General features: G+C 45.7%; 1 protein-coding gene across 12 annotated transcripts in view; it reads right to left on the reverse strand.

The window, feature by feature from the left end:
* The window catches only part of ADAT1 (adenosine deaminase tRNA specific 1), a 48,752-nt gene that overhangs the window by 7,131 nt on the left and 21,427 nt on the right, over positions 1-20,194 (reverse strand). For 9 of the 12 annotated variants that reach the window (XM_004753967.3, XM_004753966.3, XM_045076321.1 and 6 more), the window contains 2 exons: positions 18,495-19,355; positions 10,012-11,086 (listed from right to left, as the gene is read on the reverse strand). In XM_004753967.3, coding sequence (XP_004754024.1) covers positions 19,223-19,355 — 133 coding nt within the window. In that variant the 3' untranslated portion in view covers positions 10,012-11,086; positions 18,495-19,222. The other 3 variants (XM_045076322.1, XM_045076323.1, XM_013057009.2) reach the window with 2 other exon arrangements.

Consider the following 20,194-nt stretch of genomic DNA (forward strand, 5'->3'; position numbering starts at 1 on the left):
GCATTTTGATCTGTTTCTGTTTCACAACCACAAACCCACAAATGCAACTGAACAGAAATAGTAGGGGAAGAGGAAAATAAAGCAAGGGTCACCAAAGCCAGCTGTTTTTCTTTCTTTTAAAAAGTAATTTTTAGGGGTGTCTGGCTGGCTTAGTTCGGAAAGCATGTGACTCTTGATCACTGGGTCGTTGAGTCTGAGCCCCATGTTGGGCATAGAGATTTACTTTAAAATTTTTTAATTAAAAGATAAATTTTTATAGTTTTTATCAAGCTCTCATTGGATAGCAGATGATTTATAAATATTATTAAGATTAGTTTTCAAAAGGTACTCACGAGATATAGGTAATGTAATTCTCATAGCTATACCGCTACCAAGTGACAGCGGAGACACCAGACTTGAGATTTAAGAGGAAAGACAGTTGGCCAGGTGAAATCATGTCATGGTGTTTGTTTTTTCTGTTTACACTGCTGGACAGTGAGGCATAAACAGGAATAAAAACATTAGCTCATCCTCCAGAAGCTTACAGTATGGGGGTAAACCTACACATATATAATTAAAAAAGTGATACTAGAAAGTATTCTTGGGTCAGAGGAGGGAGCAGCTGTTATCTATAAAACAAGCTACTGAGGAAAGCAGCCTTATTTGTAATACCAATAAAAATGGATTTGTCCATCTTGCCTTTAGGATGTAGCATCTGAATGAAGGTTTGAAAAGTTAAAAAAAAAAAAAAAAGTAGCATCTAGTTTCCCCTAATTCCAGTCCTTAAAAGACAGTAGCAAAGTTTTACAGATGAATTTTATCAAACTATATAAGGATACCTTAACCCATTCTTAAATTTTCAGAGATTAGAAAATGAATGATCACAAATTGATTTTGACACTGAAATCCAAATGCCAAAACTTCATAAGAGAAAAATTACAGATTGATCTCATTTATCACCACAGAAAAATCCTAAATAAAATACTAGTAAATAAAATTTGGGGGGCGCCTGGGTGGCTCAGTGGGTTAGGCCACTGCCTTCGGCTTGGGTCGTGATCTCAGGGTCCTGGGATCGAGTCCCGCATGGGGCTCTCTGCTCAGCGGGGAGCCTGCTTCCTCCTCTCTCTCTCTGCCTGCCTCTCTGCCTACTTGTGATCTCTGTCAAATAAATAAATAAATAATCTTAAAAAAAAAGATAAAATAAAAATTTGCAGTGTGCTAGAACAGTTATGACTGGGGCGGCTGGGTGGCTTAGTCAGTTAAGCTGGGTCATGATCCCAGAGTCCTGGACCTGAGCGCTGCTTTGGGCTTCCTGCTCAGTGGGAAGTCGGCTTCTCCCTCTGACCTTCCCTCCTGCTGTGCTCTCTCACTTACTTACTCACTGTCTCTTAAATAAACAAAACAATCATGACCAGGTAGAATTGAGCTCAAGAATGGGTAGTATATCACCAAAGGCAAGGGAAGGAAGAGCAAAAATGAACTATTGGGACTTCATCAAGCTAAAAAGCTTTTGTACAGCAAAGGAAACAGTCAACAAAACCAAAGAACACCAACGGAATGGGAGAAGATTTTTTTTTTTTAAGATTTTGTCTATTTATTTGACAGAGATCACAGGTAGGCAGAGAGGCAGGCAGAGAGTGAGAGGGGGAAGCAGGCTTACCTCTGAGCAGGGAGCCCGATGCGGGGCTTGATCCCAGGACACTGGGATCATGACCTGAGCCAAAGGCAGAGGCCTCAACCCACTGAGCCACCCAGGCGCCCCTGGGAGAAGATACTTGTACATGACAGGGCTACTATCCAAAAATCCACAAAGAACTTCTCAAACTCAACACCCAAAGAACAAATAATCCAATCAGGAAATGGGCAGAGGACATGAACAGACATTTCTCTAAATAAGATGTCCAAATGGCCAACAGACACGTGAAAAAGTGCTCAATATCACTCAGCATCAGGGAAATACAAATCAAAACCACACTGAGCTACCACCTCACACCAGTCAGAATGGCTAAAAGTAACCAGTCAGGAAATGACAGGTGTTGGCAAGGATGCAAAGAAAGGGGAAACCTCTTACACTTACACTGTTACCCTCTTACCCTCTTGCATACACTGGGAATGCAACCTGGCACAGCCACTCTGGAAAACAGCATGGCGGTTCCTCAAAAAGTTGAAAATAGAGCTACCCTACGACCCAGCAATCACACTACTGGGTATTTACCCTAAAGATACAAATGTAGTGATCCGAAGGGGCACATGTACCCGAATGTTTATAGCAGCAACGTCCACAATAGCCAAACTATGGAACAAGCCCAGATGTCTATCAACACATGGATGGATAAAGATGTGGTAGGGGCTCCTGGGTGGCTCAGTGGGTTAAAGCCTCTGCCTTCGGCTCAGGTCATGATCTCAGGGTCCTGGGATGGAGCCCCGCATCAGGCGCTCTGCTCAGCAGGGAGCCTGCCTCCGCCTCCCCACCCTGCTCTCCCTGCCTCTCTGCCTACTTGTGATCTCTGTCAAATAAATAAATAAAATCTTAAAAAAAAAAAAAAAAGTCTACCAGGGCTTCTACTCACCATGTCCCGGCATAAAGCCAGCTAATACAGTAAGAGAGGAAAAGTAGATGAGAGGCATAAAAATGAGACAGGACGACTCAAGTGTTCTTATATGTAGACAGTAATTGTCTATACAGAAAAATCCAAGAGAATCTGTAAAACTTCAAACAAAGTTCAGCACGGTTGCTGGGTACCAGAGGAGTTACACATGTGGATGTTGTTTCTACATATCATCTGTAACCAATTAGGGAATAAAATAGGCAAAAAGATCTCCTCAGTTAGAGCAAACATCTATAAGTGGATAGGAATAAATTTCATACGATATTCAAGACCTTCATGGAGAAAATGACAAAACATTATTGAAGGACACGAAAGAAGACCTAAATGAAAGGAGATACACTAATATTCCCAATATCTGAGGATGAGGACACCCAGTATTGTAAAGCTGCATATTGCTGTAGATTAATCTATAATGCAATTCCAATAAAAATACCAGCCAGTTTTGTTTTGTTTTGTGGAATCTGACAACTGATGCTAAACCCATCTAGAAGAGCAAAAGGCCAAGAATAACCAAGAAGTGTTAAGAAAAACAAGCTGGGGAGACTTATCTTAGCAGTAGTTAACTAATTAGACTGTACCATATGGCACAGAGATAGACAAATAAACCGGGAAACAACAGAAGCCCAGAGACAGACGAATGTTTAAAATATAACAGTGACAGCATGAAAAGCAAAAGGGAAAGGATGGACTGGTAATCTCGGATTCTTTTTTTTTTTTTTTTTAAAGATTTTATTTATTTATTTGACAGACAGAGATCACAAGTAGGCAGAGAGGCAGGCAGAGAGAGAGAGAGAGGAGGAAGCAGGCTCCCCGCTGAGCAGAGAGCCCGATGTTGGGGCTCGATCCCAGGACCCTGGGATCATGACCTGAGCTGAAGGCAGAGGCTTTAACCCACTGAGCCACCCAGGTGCCCCTTAATCTCAGATTCTGTCATTGGCTATATATATGGAAAAAATAGATCCTGGGTCATCGGGCTCAGTCGGGAGAGTGTGCGACTTGATCAAGCTTATGGGTTCAAGGTCCATGTTGGGTATAGTAAATATTTACTTAAATATTTTTTTTAAATAGATCCTCATATTAAAATAGATGACTTAAAGATTTAAGTGTGGAAAAGCAAAACTCTTTTTTAAATATCTAGAAAAGAAATTTAGAATATCTGTGACTTTGGGATAGGCAAGGAGTTCTTAGACAAGAGAAAAAATACAATAGGGGTGCCTGGGTGGCTCAGTCTATTAAGTGTCTGCTTTCGGCTCAGGTCATGATCCCAGAGTCTGGGATTAAGCCCCATGTCCTGCTCACTGCTCAGAGGGGAGTCGTCTTCTCTCTGTCCCTCTGCCCCTCCTCTCCCGCCACTCATACCCTCTCTTTCGCTTGCTCTCTCTTTCAAATAAATCTTTTAAAAAAATACAATAAAGTAAAAAACTGAAACATTTAAGCTAATTACATTTACATTTCTTAATTAAAAAAATGAAAATTTTGCATAAGGAAAAAGGTACTATAACAGAATAGGAGCCACAGATTAGGTGAACACATTGGCAACAGATACACACTTTTTAAAAGTATTTATTGGGGCATCTGGGTGTCTCAGTCGGTAGGCGTCTGCCTTCGGCTCAGGTCATGGTCCTGGGGTCCCGGGATCCAGCCCCACATCGGGCTCCTCACACGGTGGGAGGCCTGCTTCTCCCTCTCCCACTCCCCCTGTTTGTGTTCCCTCTCTTGCTGTGTCTCTCTCTGTCAAATAAATAAAATCTTTTAGGGAAAGGTATTTTCCTAAATTTTTAGGAAAAGATTTTATTTATTTGACGCAGAGAGAGAGAGAGAACATGGCAGCGGGGGCGTGATCAGAGGGAGAACCAGACTCCCTGCTCTTGATCCTAGGACTCCAGGATCATGTCCTGTGCTGAAGGCAGACACTTAACCGAATGAGCCACCCCGGCACCCGCAACAGATATAAATTTAAAAAAGAATTCATATCCAGAATAAAGAACTCTCTTTAGAATTTCTCCAATTAGTAAGGTATAACAGCCCAACAGAACGAGAACAACAGAAAATCCTTACTGTTACTTAGGGCCACTGTATACGTTGCACATTGCACCAACTCTAGAGTGTGTTTTCAGACTACAATGTGAACAGTGCCCCCTAGAGTTGTGCAGTGCACAAGCTCTACACTGAAGGATACACTCTTATACTATATGGCTGGTGGCCCTGTGAAAGTGCAAAGGAAAGTAAACTGGGGGATACCATTTCACACTTGTCAAATTGGCCAAATTAAGTTGTAACATTTAAAAATGGTAGGGAAGGGGCGCCTGGGTGGCTCAGTGGGTTAAGCCTCTGCCTTTGGCTCAGGTCATGATCTCAGGGTCCTGGGATGGAGCCCCACATCGGGCTCTCTGCTCAGCAGGGAGCCTGCTTCCTCCTCTCTCTCTCTCTGCCTACTTGTGATCTCTGTATATCAAACGAATAAATAAAATCTTTTATAAAAAATAAAAATGGTAGGAAAGGGGCACCTGGGTGGCTCAGCTGGTTAAGGGTCCGGCTCTTGATCTCAGGTCAGGTCTTGATCTCTAAGTCGTGAGTTTTTTTTTTTAATTAATCTTTTAAAAGATTATTTATTTATTTTTTTTGACAGACAGAGATCACAATTAGGCAGAGAGGCAGGCAGAGAGAAAGAGGAAGGGAGAGAGGAAGGGAAGCAGGCTCCCCGCTGAGCAGAGAGCCTGATGCAGGGCTCGATCCCAGGACCCGGGATGATGATCTGAGCGGAAGGCAGAGGCTTTAACCCATTGAGCCACCCAGGCGCCTCTGGGTCATGAGTTTAAGCCCCATGGTGGGCTCCAGGCTTGGTGGGGCGCTTTGGTGGGCACCTCAGTGGGTTAAAGCCTCTGCCTTTGGCTCAGGTCATGATCCCAGGATCCTGGGATTGAGCCCCGCATTGAGCTCTCTGCTCAGTGGGGAGCCTGTTTCCCCCCTCTCTCTGCCTACTTGTGATATCTGCCTGTCAAATGAATGAATAAAATCTTAAAAAAAAATGGTAGGGAAGATGTGAAATATGTGGAATTCTTATCAAGTGCTTCTGTGGGTGTAAACTGGTAGCATCACATTGGCAAGCAATTTCACAATATCAGATAAAATTTAAAAATACAGATAACCCATGACCTAGCAAATTCCACGTCTAGGTATATACCCTAGAAATATCCCCACCCATGTACAAGAGACATGTCCAAGAATGATCACTGCAACCTTGTTTGCCTGAGCAAAATATCAGAAGCCAGCTAAATGTTCACCAACTGGAGAATGGAGGGGTGATATGCCGTCTATTCATACAAAGGAATACTATATAGCAGGTAAAATGAATGCACGGGAGCTATGGATGGTAAAAGAAATGAATCTCCAAAATGGTGCTGAGGAAGAAAAAAAGCAAGATGCAGAAATTTATTCAGCATATCATTTAAAATTTAAAAACATGCAGGGCTCCTGGCTGGCTCAGTCAGTGGAGTGTGTGACTTCTGATCTCGTAATCATGAGTTCGAACCCCGTGTTGGGTATAGTTTACTTAAAAAAAATAAATCTTTAAAAAAAATGTAAAAACATGCAAAATAATAGTATGCATTGCTTCAGGATACAAACTTAGGTCAGAAAGTATAAACTGTAAGGTTGAGGGTGGTGGCTACCTAACGGAGGTAGGGACAGTATTGGGGAGGCTGGGGGGGGCAGGTGTTGGTAAAAGTGGGGTTCCAAATACAACCCCTAGTTAGACCTGTTTCATTTCTCCAGAAAATAAAAACATGAAGCAAATCAGTAAATGTTTACTGTCAATTGTGTGGCGGGTGTTCTTTTTATTGTTACGTGTGAAATATTTCCCAACTTTTTGTTTCTAAGTTACATCAGCAAGAACAGAGACTGGCCCTTCTTGAGGAAGAACACACAGTGCCTCCGTTTCTCACTTCCCCTTCCCTTAGTCCTTAGCCCGGGAGAGGCTGGCTTCCCCGACGCTTGCTGGGGATGCCAGAAATAACCTTGTCCCTCGGTGGGGAAGGAGGCGGGGAACGAGGTTCTCAGTTCCTACCTTCTCTGTCTCTTTTTATATAGTCTACCCTTTAGGTTATGCCCGCCACACCCTCCCCCAGCTTGAAGCTCCTGTCTTTTCCCTCTGGCCTCCTGATCACACTCTTTCTCTGCTTCTCCACTTGTTCCCGAGCCCTCCATGGCCTCCAGGGCTCCGTCCACGCCCCCTTTCTCTTATCATTCCACCCACATTCCGTCTGGATGCTTTTACCCTAACTCATGTTCCTCAAGGACTTCCTGAAAATAGATGACCCGCAAATCTCTATGTGCAGCCCATCTCTCCTGAGCCCCAAGCAGCCCCTGCAAATGCCCACTCCCAGTCCTTATCCCAAGATAGTGCAGCAATCCTAAACTCTGAGACTGAGCCCGTCGTCCCCGGCCTGCAGCTCCTCTCCCGGGGGCCCCTTTGCTGACGCATGGCGCCACATTCTGTCCTGCCCCCCAGCAGGGACCTTGGAGCCTTCGCATTACTCCCTCCCTCATCCCCTACCTGCCACTAGCTGAGCAGCCTCGCCGATCCCCTTCCTATGGCTCCTAACACCAGCGTTGTCTGGGCCTCCTCACTTCTCCTTGAAAATAAAAACATGTCCAGTGACCCCCAAGCTCTGATATTCCCACCAGCATCCCTGCCCCTGCCGTTCCAACCTCCCTGCCACAGAGGAGAGTGATCCTTCTAAAATCCATCTTTCTTCCCAATACCCTTTTCTCATAATCGCTGGATGGCGGAGTTGTCAGGAGAAAACCTTTCTCCTTCGCAGGATGGACAAAGTCCTCCCTGACCCGCCCAAGTTCCTCTCCGGCCCTCATACTCTACCAGCACAGCCGTGGCCTGCTCTTTTCTCTGGCCTGTGTATATGGTGATTTGGCCCCAAATATCCTCACGAAACCGACCCCCACACACCACCATTTCTCTTGGCTTGCTAACCCCAGATCCTGCCTTCTGCCTTTGCCTCTGCCCAAGTGAACCTGGGCTCATGAGATCTTCCTGCGCCTCCCCCCGCCAGGTAGGGTGTTCGACCTCGATCACAGCCACCCTCGCACTGCGCTGTGGCCACTGTGAGGGGACTTGCACCTCAGGTCCACAGCAAAATGCCTGACATAGCGATGGTGTTCAGAAGGCATCTGACTTACGTGTGAGTCACGTACGAGCTGAAATACCAAGGTTGGGGTTCGCTGTGTGCGAGGCAGGCAGGCCTCCCCATACCCGTGTTATCCGTGGTCTCAGCTCATCCCTGCGACCCTCCTGCTGGCGGGAGTTGTGCCCTCATTTGGAAGGCGAGCGCGGACCCTCTACACACGCCTATCTGGGATCACACCGGCGGTGCCACCTGAGCCGCAGTTCCGCCTCAGGTCGATGGCCCCAAAGCATCCTTGTTCTGCTAGACCAAAAGATCCACACTGAAGGTCCGTGTCTCTGCGTGGCCCCCAGACAGGTAACTGCCCCACTTTCCTGCTTCTCCCCCCAGAATTCTTTTTTTTTTTTTTTAAAGATTTTATTTATTTGACAGAGATCACAAGTAGGCAGAGAGAGAGAGAGGAGGAAGCAGGCTCCCTGCTGAGCAGAGAGCCCGATGCGGGGCTCGATCCGAGGACTCCGGGATCACGACCCGAGCCGAAGGCAGAGGCTTCAACCCACTGAGCCACCCAGGCGCCCCTCCCCGCAGAATTCTTAACATCTGACGACAATCAGCTGGAACAAAATAATGGCTCCTCGTTGGACAAGGACTACACTTCTCAGTTCACTCCGCCTGCTTTGAGCTTCCGACCCCTAGAAGTGCTTGGGTTTGCAACCCCCTGCGCCACAGTTTGGGAACATTTCTGTTTAGGAACAGAATTCCTCCAAAGTGGATGCAAGCAAAATACTAACCCGTGTGGCCCTTCATCTTTCGTGAAGGAGCCAAGGGGTGGGCGGCCCTGTCTGGTCCGCCTGTGGCAGCACAGCTGAGGGGGCGCGGTCGTCCGGGCCTGGTGGAGACTGTGCTGCCACTCTATCGCCCGGAGCCTTGTTTCTCCCGCCGCCCCCTGGTTTCTCGGCTCGGCAGAATGGACGGGCTAGGACAGAAGGGTGTCCACAACGGCAATGGATCAACGAAGACCAAAAAGTATGGCGTGAAAATATCAGCTGAGGGGGGGGAGGGGGGTGGGGTTATGGACATTGGGGAGGGTATGTGCTATGGTGAATGCTGTGAAGTGTGTAAACCTGGTGATTCACAGACCTGTACCCCGGGGGATAAAAATATATGTTTATAAAAAATAAAAAATTATTTAAAAAAAAAATATATATATATCAGCTGAGGGGCGCCTGGCTGGCTCAGCCGGTGAAGCTTGGGCTTCTTTATCTCTGCGTCCTGAGTTCAAGCCCCATGTTGGTCTTAGAGATTACTTAAGATAAAAAAAAATATATATATATATATATTATATATAATATATATATGGAAAAGGAAATACCAGTTGGAAAAGTACTGACTGAAGGTCAAAAGAGCCCATAATCATCGCAATAAAAAAGGAACTGGGTGAAATCTTGGTGGCGATGGGGGAATATACCTCGAGAAGAGCCTTCTCTATTGGAAGAATCTAATTCAACCAAGACAGGGTGAATTGGATTGAGTGTGCACTTATTGTTGAGCAAGGCTTGGGGGGCCCATAGCAGAACTTCTCCGCGATCTCCTGAGGTTGCACAGAAAGGTCTTATTGTTGGGAATGGGCTCTGTTATCCTGCTCTGTTGACAGGTTGGTCTCACCAGGAAGGGGCCCACCGTACCTCTCCCCGTGGAGACACTGCTGGGTTTCAATGCGCTTTTCATTCTCCTGGCTGCTGAGCAAACAGCCATCATTGTTTCCATTGTGAGCTCTTCTCCTCTTGGAGCCCAGCCTAAGTTCAGGGAACATGTGCTTGAGCCCAGCATCTGGCAGCCTGTGTCCCCACTTGGAGTGAATCTCTGTCTTTCCCTTTTTCCTATTAAGACACTTCGCTGAATTTGGAGATTGAAATGAAGTGCTGAACACGCTTAGTGCTAAAAGCAGGTTCCTACCCCCTGCTGGCTTATTTGTATAAGGGGCAAAAAAACCACACCCCAATTCAGAACCCGAGTGACTAGGCGAAGACAAGAATTATTTCCATCTCTCTCTTGTCACCAACATGACTGAGGCCATATGTATCTCAAAGTGTCAATGGACTCAGATTCCTGGAGAAAATTTCTCTTTGCATTATTGACCCAATTAAGAATTTATGAGAAATCCTACCTCACAGTTGAAAAAAACACCAAGCATCCTAATTGCTGGGACCTCGTTTTGTACAACCAGGTGATAGACCGGAAGTCAGATTAAATACTTCCCCCACATCCACACAGATACGAAATAATAGGACTAGGGTTTATTTGTCTCTACATGTTTAAGTTGAGGTATAATGGCGTAGAATAAAATGCACAGATCTTCAGGGCAGAGCTTAATACATTTTGACAAATGTTTACACCCATGTAATCAACACTTCTATCAAAATTTCCATAATCCTAGGAAGTCGCCTTAGGCCTTTTTCCACTCAATGTCCATCCTGCTTCTTCCCCCACCAGGCAACAACCATTCTTTGATTCCTATCCCTGTTGGTTAGTTTTGGGGTTTTAAGAACTAAAAACTGAACGCATGCAACCTTGCCTGCAGCCGGGGAGTCTGTCTCTGCAGATTTTCCTCCCCTTTTTGGACCACAAGTATTACTTAAGATTTGTTTTGGATCCATCTGGACAGCCTTCCAGGAAGTCCGTCTTAACCGCAGTACAGACACATTTAGGTTTAAAGGGATTCACGTTTTATGAGAGATGAAGGCCAACGTGATTCTTCAGCATGTGGTACAAAAAGAATGCTTCTTTCTGGAAAGTCAAGTTTCTTTCAACATATCTGCTTTCTGGACTCTTTCCGTGTCCCACCTCAGCTAACCTTCAGGATACTGGCTTTGTATCTGTGAGAACTGGCCGAGCCCTTGTGAGCGAGCACACGTCCGCCATCTTTCAATGGAGAAGCCACTTCCTAGTCCTGGTCACCTTCCTGCTGTGCGGGGCCTCCTCCTCCCAGCTCATCTGGCCTCTCCACATAGCATCCCAAGAGGACAGGGCTGGTTGAAAATCTAATGCTGTCCCCAGCCACTTAACTAGCCTGCAAGGAAACTGGGTTTTAGAAACTGGAAAAGTTGGGTGAAGGTTTGCTCAGAACACTGCTTCCAGGCCAACAAATGCAGCCGAGGCCCAGGTGCAGGCAGCTCTCCACCAGCCACAGACACGACCCAGTCCGATGGGGCCTGCTTCCCTTCCAAGCCGAGCGCTGCAGCCAGGGCGGCTCATTTTCTCCGTAGTAGCTTCGTTTCCCCAGACGGTGAGCTAATGCTTGGCACCGGCAACTCCATAAAATGAGGCAGTTAGGCCCGTGCTTTTAGGCAGAAATGACTGCATGGAATATATGCACACAATTATTTCAATCAAGCCACATGTTAAAAATTCTAAAGAAAAAGAATAAAAATGAGGCACACATAGATGTAACATTAGAATCCACTTGCGAACCCAGAACAAAGCAGCAATGCTGGAGGCGTTCAGGCCCCTCTGGAGCCAAACTCCGTAAGACGGTTTGTTAGATGAGTCTGCGGAATTACAAGCAGAGGTGCCGAAAATAGCTTGGAAAGTCTCTCTTCCCTACACAATGTCACTTCTGAGTATTTCCTGGGGTTTTTGAGACTTTTTTTTTTTTCCATTTTGTAAATTTCTAAAACAGGCATGCTATTAACATTGTTCAAAATTCAAAAATAACAAAATACAAGGGGTCTTCGGTGAGAAGTCTCCCTCTCCCTCCTGGGTAGGGAGGCATTCCCTTACCCTTCCATGGGGCCCCACGTTTAGTGGTTAAGTGGCTTCTTGTATTGAGTCAGAGATAGTCTGGCATATACAAGTAAAACACAGATATAAATTTCTCACTCTTCTTTTTTATGGAAATGGAATTTACTAACGCTATCCTGTATTTTGCTTTTCTTTTTTCTTTGCACTCACTGTATTTAGAAACAGAACCTTGAAGATGGATTTCAATAAAGAAAAACTGTATGTTCATTTACCCATTCACCCAGCAAATCCTACTTCTAAAAATGGATCCAAAGACATCCTGGCAAAAATACAGAATACTGTATGGAGGCTCGTAACAGAGCATTTCGAAAAGCAAGAAAACCACCAATTACTAATAAACACTGCTGGTCAGTGCTGGACCAAGGGACAAACGGGAGGGAGAGGACGGTCGACCTATCTGAATGTACCTTGCTTTTACCCCTGATTTTTTTTTTTTTACTGGTTTTAACTCTGGAATCATATAAATATTTTACATAATTTTTTGAAAAGCCATTCCCCCCTTCCCCCAAAATAGAAAAGCAAAATGAAACAAAGTTAACTGTGTATAGATTTGGAAGAGGAGCGATTTCAAGTGACTTGATTTTTAAAGATTTTTTTTTGTTTTTAAGATTTTATTTATTTATTTGGCAGAGAGAGATCACAACTAGGCAGAGAGGCAGGCAGAGAGAGAGGAAGAAGCAGGCTCCCTGCCGAGCAGAGAGCCCGATGCGGGGCTCGATCCCAGGACCCTGGGATCATGACCTGAGCTGAAAGCAGAGGCTTTAATCCACTGAGCCACCCAGGTGCCCCTAAAGGTTTTATTTATTTGAGACAGAGAGAGACAGACAGCATAAGCAGGGGAGGGGCAGAGGCAGAGGGAGAAGCAGACTCCCACCCAGCAGAAGCTCCATCCCAGGACCCCAAGATCATGGCCTGAGCTGAAGGCAGATGATTAACTGACTGAGCCACCAGGCGGCCCTCAAGTGACTTTAAAACACAATCCCTAGGTGAGGGTTTCTCACCTTCAGCACTACTGACATCTTGGGCCATATCATTCTTTGTGATGGGGTGTGGCCCCGCGCAAGCCCCACGGCAGCGGCACTTGAAGCAAAACTTTGGCTGTACGGTCACGCGTCACTGCTGGGGGAATTAAGTGCCCTGTGTGCAAGTCCACTGGGAGAGTTTGCGAATGTAGGAGGAGAGGCGCGCTGGGCCACAGGCGCCCTTCCATCTGATGGAGAAGTACCAGGGTTGGTCCGGAGGCAGAGGGAGTGAGGACATGTGAGCACGAGGTGTTATGATAAGGGCCAAGGGAGGGATGGGGCAGCTAAGCAGACTGCGGATTGGCTAGTGTGATTCATTTCAGTGGCACCTGAGGCACAAGGGCTGTCCCTGGTTTTCCGGTACCTGGAGCCGGGGTGACGAGTGCAGGCGGCCAGTATGAGAGCCCCATGCAGCAGGTGGCTGGGCTGTGAGCTTTGCAGTGCGTGGCCGGAATCTTTTACTCTTGCTGGGAGTTGGCTAGACTCCTGGAGGCAGTCTCGTCAGGGTAATCGAGGCCCCAGAAGTCAAAGCGTCAGACGCACATGGTTAATACAGCGAAGACGACTGGAACCTTGCACCTGTTTTCTGCTGGACTGAGCCGGGCTGCCTTTTCTCTTTGCTGATTTTAATCTGTGCCCTTTCACTGACATAAATGGTAACTTGGACAGCCTTGGTGTGTTCTGTGAGTCTGTCCAGTGGCTCATCAAACCTGAGGGTGGTCTTGGGGATCCCTGACCCAGCTGCCAAAACCTTTAGGTAAAAAGATGAGGGCGCCTGGGTGGCTCAGTGGGTTAAGCCGCTGCCTTCGGCTCACGTCATGATCTCAGGGTCCTGGGATCGAGTCCCGCATCGGGCTCTCTGCTCAGCAGGGAGCCTTCTTCCTCCTCTCTCTCTCTGCCTGCCTCTCTGCCTACTTGTAACCTCTCTCTGTCAAATAAATAAATAAAAATCTTTAAAAAAACAAAAACAAAAACAAAAACAAAAAAAACCTTTAGGTAAAAAGATGATAGGGAACTTCACGGTGGGAGAGATAAGGCTGACACCACTGAACCCACTGCTCGGTCACCGAACATGGGGCAACCAGATGTTCCTCTTCACATTGTGCAACAGATGTATGCAGAATCGCCTAAGAAGTTTTCTTTCTTTTTTAAAGATTTTTATTTATTTATTTACTTGACCGAGAGAGAGAGAGAGAGAGAGAGAGAGAGATTACAAGTAGGCAGAGAGGCAGGCAGAGAGAGAGGGGGAAGCAGGCTCCCCGCCAGGCAGAGCCCCCAACGTGGGGCTTGATCCCAGGACTCTGAGATCAAGACCCGAGCCGAAGTCAGAGGCTTAACCATTGAGCCACCCAGGCACCCCAGAAGTTTTCTTTCTTTTTTGAAGATTTTATTCATTTATTTGAGACAGAGAAAGAGAGAGAGCGCGCGCGTGCGCGTGAGCAAGTGCATGGGGGTTGGGGGGTGCACTATTCTATTTTTGTGTCCATTTAAAATTTTCTCAACATGTTTTAAAAGGAATTTAAAAATTAGAAGCATCCATAAAAATCCTAGAGAAGAACACAGGCAGCAACCTCTATGACCTCAGCCGCAGCAACTTCTTGCTAGGCACGTCTCTAAAGGCAAAAAGAAACTACTGGTACTTCATCAAGACAAAAAGCTTTTGCATCAAGACTTCAACAAAACCAAACAACAACCAACAGGATGGGAGAAGATACTTCCAAATGTCTTATCAGATAAAGGGCTAGTACCCAAAATATATAAAGAACTTATGAAGCTCAACACCCAAAGAACAAATAATCCAATCAAGAAATGGGCAGAGGGGGTGCCTGGGTGGTTCAGTGGTTTAAAGCCTCTGCCTTTGGCTCAGGTCACGATCTCAGCGTCCTGGGATTGAGCCCTGCATCGGGCTCTCCGATGAACAGGGAGCCTGCTTCCTCCTCCTCTTCCTCCTCCTCCTCTCTCTCTCTCTGCCTGCCTCTCTGCCTATTTGTGATCTCTGTCTGCCAAATAAATAAATAAAATCTTGAAAAAAAAATGGGCATTGGACATGAACAGACATTTCTGCAAAGAAGACATCCAGATGGCCAACTGAGACATGAAAAAGTGCTCCACATCACTTGGCATCAGGGAAACACAAATCAAAACCTCAACGAGATACCACCTCACACCAGTTGGAATGGCTAAAATTAACCAGTCAGGAAATGACAGGTGTTGGCGAGGATGCGGAGAAAGGGGAACCCTCCTACACTGTTGGTGGGAACGCACGCTGTTGCAGCCACTCTGGAAAACAGTATGAAGGTTCCTCAAAAAGTTGAATGTCCTATGACCCAATGACCCAGCAATCGCACTATGGGTTATTTACCCCAAAGATACAAATGTAGTGATCTGAAGGGGCACCTGCAACCCAGTATTTATAGCAGCAGTGTCCGCAACAGGCAAACTATGGGAAGAGCCCAGATGTCCACTGGCAGATGAACAGACAAAGAAGATGTGGTGTATATACACAATGAAATACTACTCGGCCACCAAAAAAATCAAATTTAACCATTTGCAATGATGTAGATGAAACTAGAGAGTATTATGCTGAGTGAAATAAGTCAATCAGAGAAAGACAATTACCATATGATCTCACTCATATGTAGAATTTCAGAAACAAAACAGAGGATCATGGGGGAAAGGACGGAAAAGTACAAAAAGATGAAATCAGAGAAGGAGACAAACCATGAAACATTATTAATCATAGGAAACAAACTGAAGGTTGCTGGAGGGGAGGGGGTAGGGGGCTGGGGTAACTGGGTGATGGGCATTAAGGAGGGTGTATGATATAATGAGCACTAGGTATACATAAGACTGATGAGGGGTGCCCACGTGGCTCAGTTGGTTGGGTGTCTGCCTTCAGCTCAGATCATGATCCTGGAAACTCAGGATTAAGCCCCATATTGGGATCCCTACTCAGTGGGGAGCCTGCTTCTCTCTCTGTCACTCATCCTGCTCTTGCTGTCTCCTAAGTAAAAACAATCTTTTTTTTTTTTTTTAATTTGACAGACAGCGATCACAAATAGGCAGAGAGGCAGGCAGAGAGAGAGGAGGGGAAGCAAGCTCCCCCACTGAGCAGAGAGCCCGATGCAGGGCTTGATCCCAGGAGCCCAGGACCATGATCCAAGCCAAAGGCAGAGGCTTTAACCCACTGAGCCACCCAGGGGCCCCATAAATAAAATCTTAAAAAAAAAAGGATTGAAGAATCACTCAACTCCACTTCTGAAAATAATAAAGTACTATATGTTAATTTAATTTAAATAAAAAATAAAAATAAAAATTAGAAGCAGTTATCAAATATGGGTTAAGAAACCCAAGTTAAAAATACATGATCTAATTAAATGTATGAAATTTAAGAACCTCCCAATATTTCAGAGAGGTGATTTTAAGGCATAGGTGAGATTACAAGGGTTTTAAGAGGTTAAAGTAAAAGGTAGGAAGTTGGATGTCCGAGCATCCCTTTCAGGTCTTGAGAAAACAGGTGGAGCCCAAGATGAAGCTACCTTTTGTCTGAAGCCTTCAGGGCTTCCCCAGTTTCTGCCCTAAAGTCTAAATGTAGGGGTGGCTTTTGTATTTAGGGGTTTTCTTGGTACTGATTTGACAAATCTACCATAAAACTTTGGAATAAAAAGACACCACCTCTCTCTCTCTCTTTTTTTTTTTAAGACACCACCTCCTTATATTCTCATAAAAATCTTTAAAGACCATCTCGTAAGAGAGAGAGAGGCATAATCTTCTGTGGATAAGAGCTCCTTCTAGTTGTTACTTTAACTGCTGTCATAAACATGGGATTTGGGGTCAGGTAAAGAATCTCCCCGATTAAAGCAGCATATGGGAGAGCCTGGTCTTCAGGGTGATGTTTCTGCCTGCTATCTAAAAAGATTTCTTGCGGCACCTGGGTGGCTCAGTCAGTTAAGCATCTGACTCTTGGTTTCAGCTCAGGTCATGATCTCGTGGCTACTGGATCGAGCCCCACATAGGGCTCTGTGCTCAGTGCAGAGCTGACTTCAGGTTCTCTCTCCCCCTCTCTCCTGCTCACTCACTCTCTCAGATAAATAAAATATTTAAAGAATAACTTTAAAAAAAGATTTCTTATGGAAAAAAATTCAAGGATAATTTGTTAGGACAAAAATGTGTTACTTCTGTCATTAAAAAAAATTTAAGAACATATGTTCACATACAAACTAGTACAAGAATGTTCACAGCAGCACTATTCATAACAGCCCCAAAGTGCCAACAACCCTGGTGCCCATCAACTGATGACTGGATAAATAAGATGTGATACATCCATACAACTGAATGTAACTTTTATTCCACAGAAAGGAATATAGTACGGGTCTGTGCTGATTCGTGCTATCACATCACGAATCTTGAAAACATTATGTTCAGTGAGAGAAGCCAGTCACAAAAGACCATGTATTCTGTGATTCCATTTATATGAAATGTTCAGAATAGGCAAATCTTTAGAGACAGAAAGTAGACTGCCGGTGGCCCTAGGGCGGGGGTCGGGGTGGGGTTGAGGGAAAATGGGCAGTGGCTGCAAATGGGCACCCGACTGGGTTGATAAGTGTCCCTTCCCCCAAATTTAGAACAAAAATGTTCTAAAATTGATTGTGGTGATGGCTGTGCAACTTTGTGGATAAACTAAAAGCCACTAAATTATATAATTTAAATGGGTAAATTGTATGGAATGTAAATTATATTCCAATAAAGCTGTTATTAAAAAAACATTCAGGGGTGCCTGGGTGGCTCAGTGGGTTACTTCTGCCTTCAGCCTAGGTCATGATCTCAGGGTGCTGGGATCGAGACCCATATCGGGCTCTCTGCTCAGCAGGCAGCCTGCTTCTCCCTCTCTCTCTCTGCCTGCCTCTCTGCCTACTTGTGATCTCTGTCAAATAAATAAAATCTTCAAAAAAAAAATTCAAAGCTATACAAAAATGGCGGGCACCTGGCTGCCTCAGTCAGTGGAACGCATGACTCTTGATCTTGGGGTTGTGAGTCTGAGCGCCATGTTGGGTGCAGAGATTACTTAAAAATAAAATCTAAAGGAGGTGGTTGGGGGATTGTGGTAACTGGGGGAGGGGCGTTAAGGAGGCACCTGAGGTAGTGACTGCTGGGTGTTCTAGGCAACTGAGAAATCACTAAATTCTCCCTCTGAAAGCAGTAATACAGGATATGTTAACTAAAATGAATTTATACAAAAAGTTAAAAAATAAAATCTTTTTTTTTTTTAAAGATCTTATTTATTTATTTGTCAGAGAGAGAGAGAGAGAGCACAGGCAGAGTGGCAGGCAGAGTCAGAGGGAGAGGCAGGCTCCCTGCGGGGCAAGAAGCCCGATGCGGGACTCGATCCCAGGACGCTGGGATCATGACCTGAGCTGAAGGCAGCTGTTTAACCAACTGAGCCACCCAGGCGTCCCAAAACATAAAATCTTAAAAAAAAAAAAAAAAAGGCTGAAGAACTTTGAGAAGGATTTTGAATAATCCCAAGAGGGAGAACTTGCCTTGCCGTCAGTGATGGAAGGTATGGAGAGGCCGAGAGTTAAGTATTACATGTTGGTTGCTAGGTCTGCTGCCGATCTGCTATACAGAATTTTGGCCTTTTATTTTTTTATTTTTTAAAAAAAGATTTTTTTTAATTTTTTTGACAGACAGAGATCACAAGCAGGCAGAGAGGCAGGCAGAGAGAGAGGTGGAAGCAGGCTCCCTGCTTAGCAGAGAGTCTGATGCGGGGCTCGATCCCAGCACCCTGGGATTATGACCTGAGCCGAAGGCAGAGGCTTAACCCACTAGTCACCCAGGCACCCCAGATCTTTGGCCTTTTAGACAGAACTCTTTCAGCTGCAAGCTACAGAAAACCTACTCAACCAGGCTGAACCAAAATAATACAAATTTAAGTCACATACTTGGGAGTCCAAGGTGAGCAGTGGCATACAGACAAGGTCACGGGAACAGATTTCCTTCTTGACTGCCTTCATTCTCAAGCTGCCCATCGCTGTGTGGTGGCAAAAGTAGCCACAGGCGGTCCCACAACTCTGTGGCCTTTACAGCAGAGAGAGACTCTTCCTGCTAGCTCTCGCAGCAGTTCCAGGACTGTCGGGCTGGCTCCCACTCTCACAGCCGGGGAGAAAGGTCTGCTTCAACCAAGTGCTGTGGGTAGAGCAGGAAAGGGTAGTTCTCCCAGGAAGAAAGGCTGGGTAGAGAAAACCCGTCCACAACACCAAAGGAAGCACTAAAACTTGCAGATCCTAACATCATCTCAGTCCCATAAACACTTGCCAAATCAAAGCAAGAGCACCCAAAACAGAGCAACCACAGAGTCCTTTTAAAGCATCACATTCCACGATCTTATTCCATTATTTTAGAGAAGCAATCACACACGAGTCAGCACAGATGCCAAGGTCATCAGCTAGGTGCCATTTCAGCAGAGAGAGCGACTTCAATCAAGGATAGACTGTTCCATGTTCCAGAGTTCTGTCTGAAGTGATAGGTCACTCTGGTAGATGGCAGATCTTTTTTTGCCTGACTCGGCCACAAGAAAAGCTCCATCTTGTCCAGCACAAAAGAAAGCAGTGGTCCAGTGTGAAGAGCCGGAAAACTCTGCCACCAACATGCTTGTTGCAGTTTGCCCTTCTTATTTGAACTGGTGATAATCTGGTGGGTTTCGGATCCAGGATCCGAAGGCCTGCTTTCGGAGCGCACTCCAGGCTTCCTGGTAAGCAGACGCGGCCTCCTTGTACTCGTGGTACGTCTCCAGCTTCCGCAGCCTAATGCACACACACCAGCAAACACACGGGTTCTCCATGATCAGCTCAGTGGGGCGGCCAACTGAGCCAGCGGCCGGACAGATTTCTAACCAGAGACCTAGGAACAGACCTAGGAAAGGGAGGATTTTGATACGCTTTCCTACAGCAACTCTCTCTATTGTAAGAAACTCACTAGAAAGCAACATGGATTGAAACAGGTGATAATCAATAATGCTAGTCTTGTTTGGTCCTGGTGGAATCAGACAAATAACTATTTTTTGGCTTACAGTGTTCCGGGAAATGGCTTACTGCAAAGAAGTCCCCTTCCCTGTAAGACTCATGGATGCACCCTAGGCCTACCTACGACAGACGCTCCAAACTCCCAATGTGTCTCAGTGACAAGCTGAACTGTTTGGACCATACACCAAACTGGACATAATTCTTGCTTCTGTGACCAACATTAGTTATGCTTCTGTCCTTCTCCCAGACCCTGAACTCTGACCCACCCTCAGCCTGAGCCAGCAGCAGAATGTGTAGTGAGCCCTTCTTAACAAACTATCCCCCAGCCCCCCCAACCCCACCGTGAATCGACTGATCTCAAGAAAAGACATTTCCCATTTCCTGTCCACCTGTCCCCTCACACTGACTGCACCTCCCATGCCCCCTTCCCGCTTCTTTCTAGCCTTGCTCACGGCTCCCCGCAAAGGAAGGCTCTTTCCCATCCGCCCTGGAGGCTTACAAACCAAACGACCTCAGAGCCCTCGCTTTGGCACCAGTCCTGCTGCTGCTCTAACGGCCCCTCTTTTACTGCAGTGATCTTTTGGAATCAAGTTTCTCCTGATCTTAGTTCAGAGTTGTTT

The sequence above is a fragment of the Mustela putorius genome, unplaced genomic scaffold, assembly GCF_011764305.1.
Source record: "Mustela putorius furo isolate JIRA1106 unplaced genomic scaffold, ASM1176430v1.1 tig00000174_pilon_pilon_pilon, whole genome shotgun sequence".
Taxonomy (NCBI): Eukaryota; Metazoa; Chordata; class Mammalia; order Carnivora; family Mustelidae; genus Mustela; species Mustela putorius.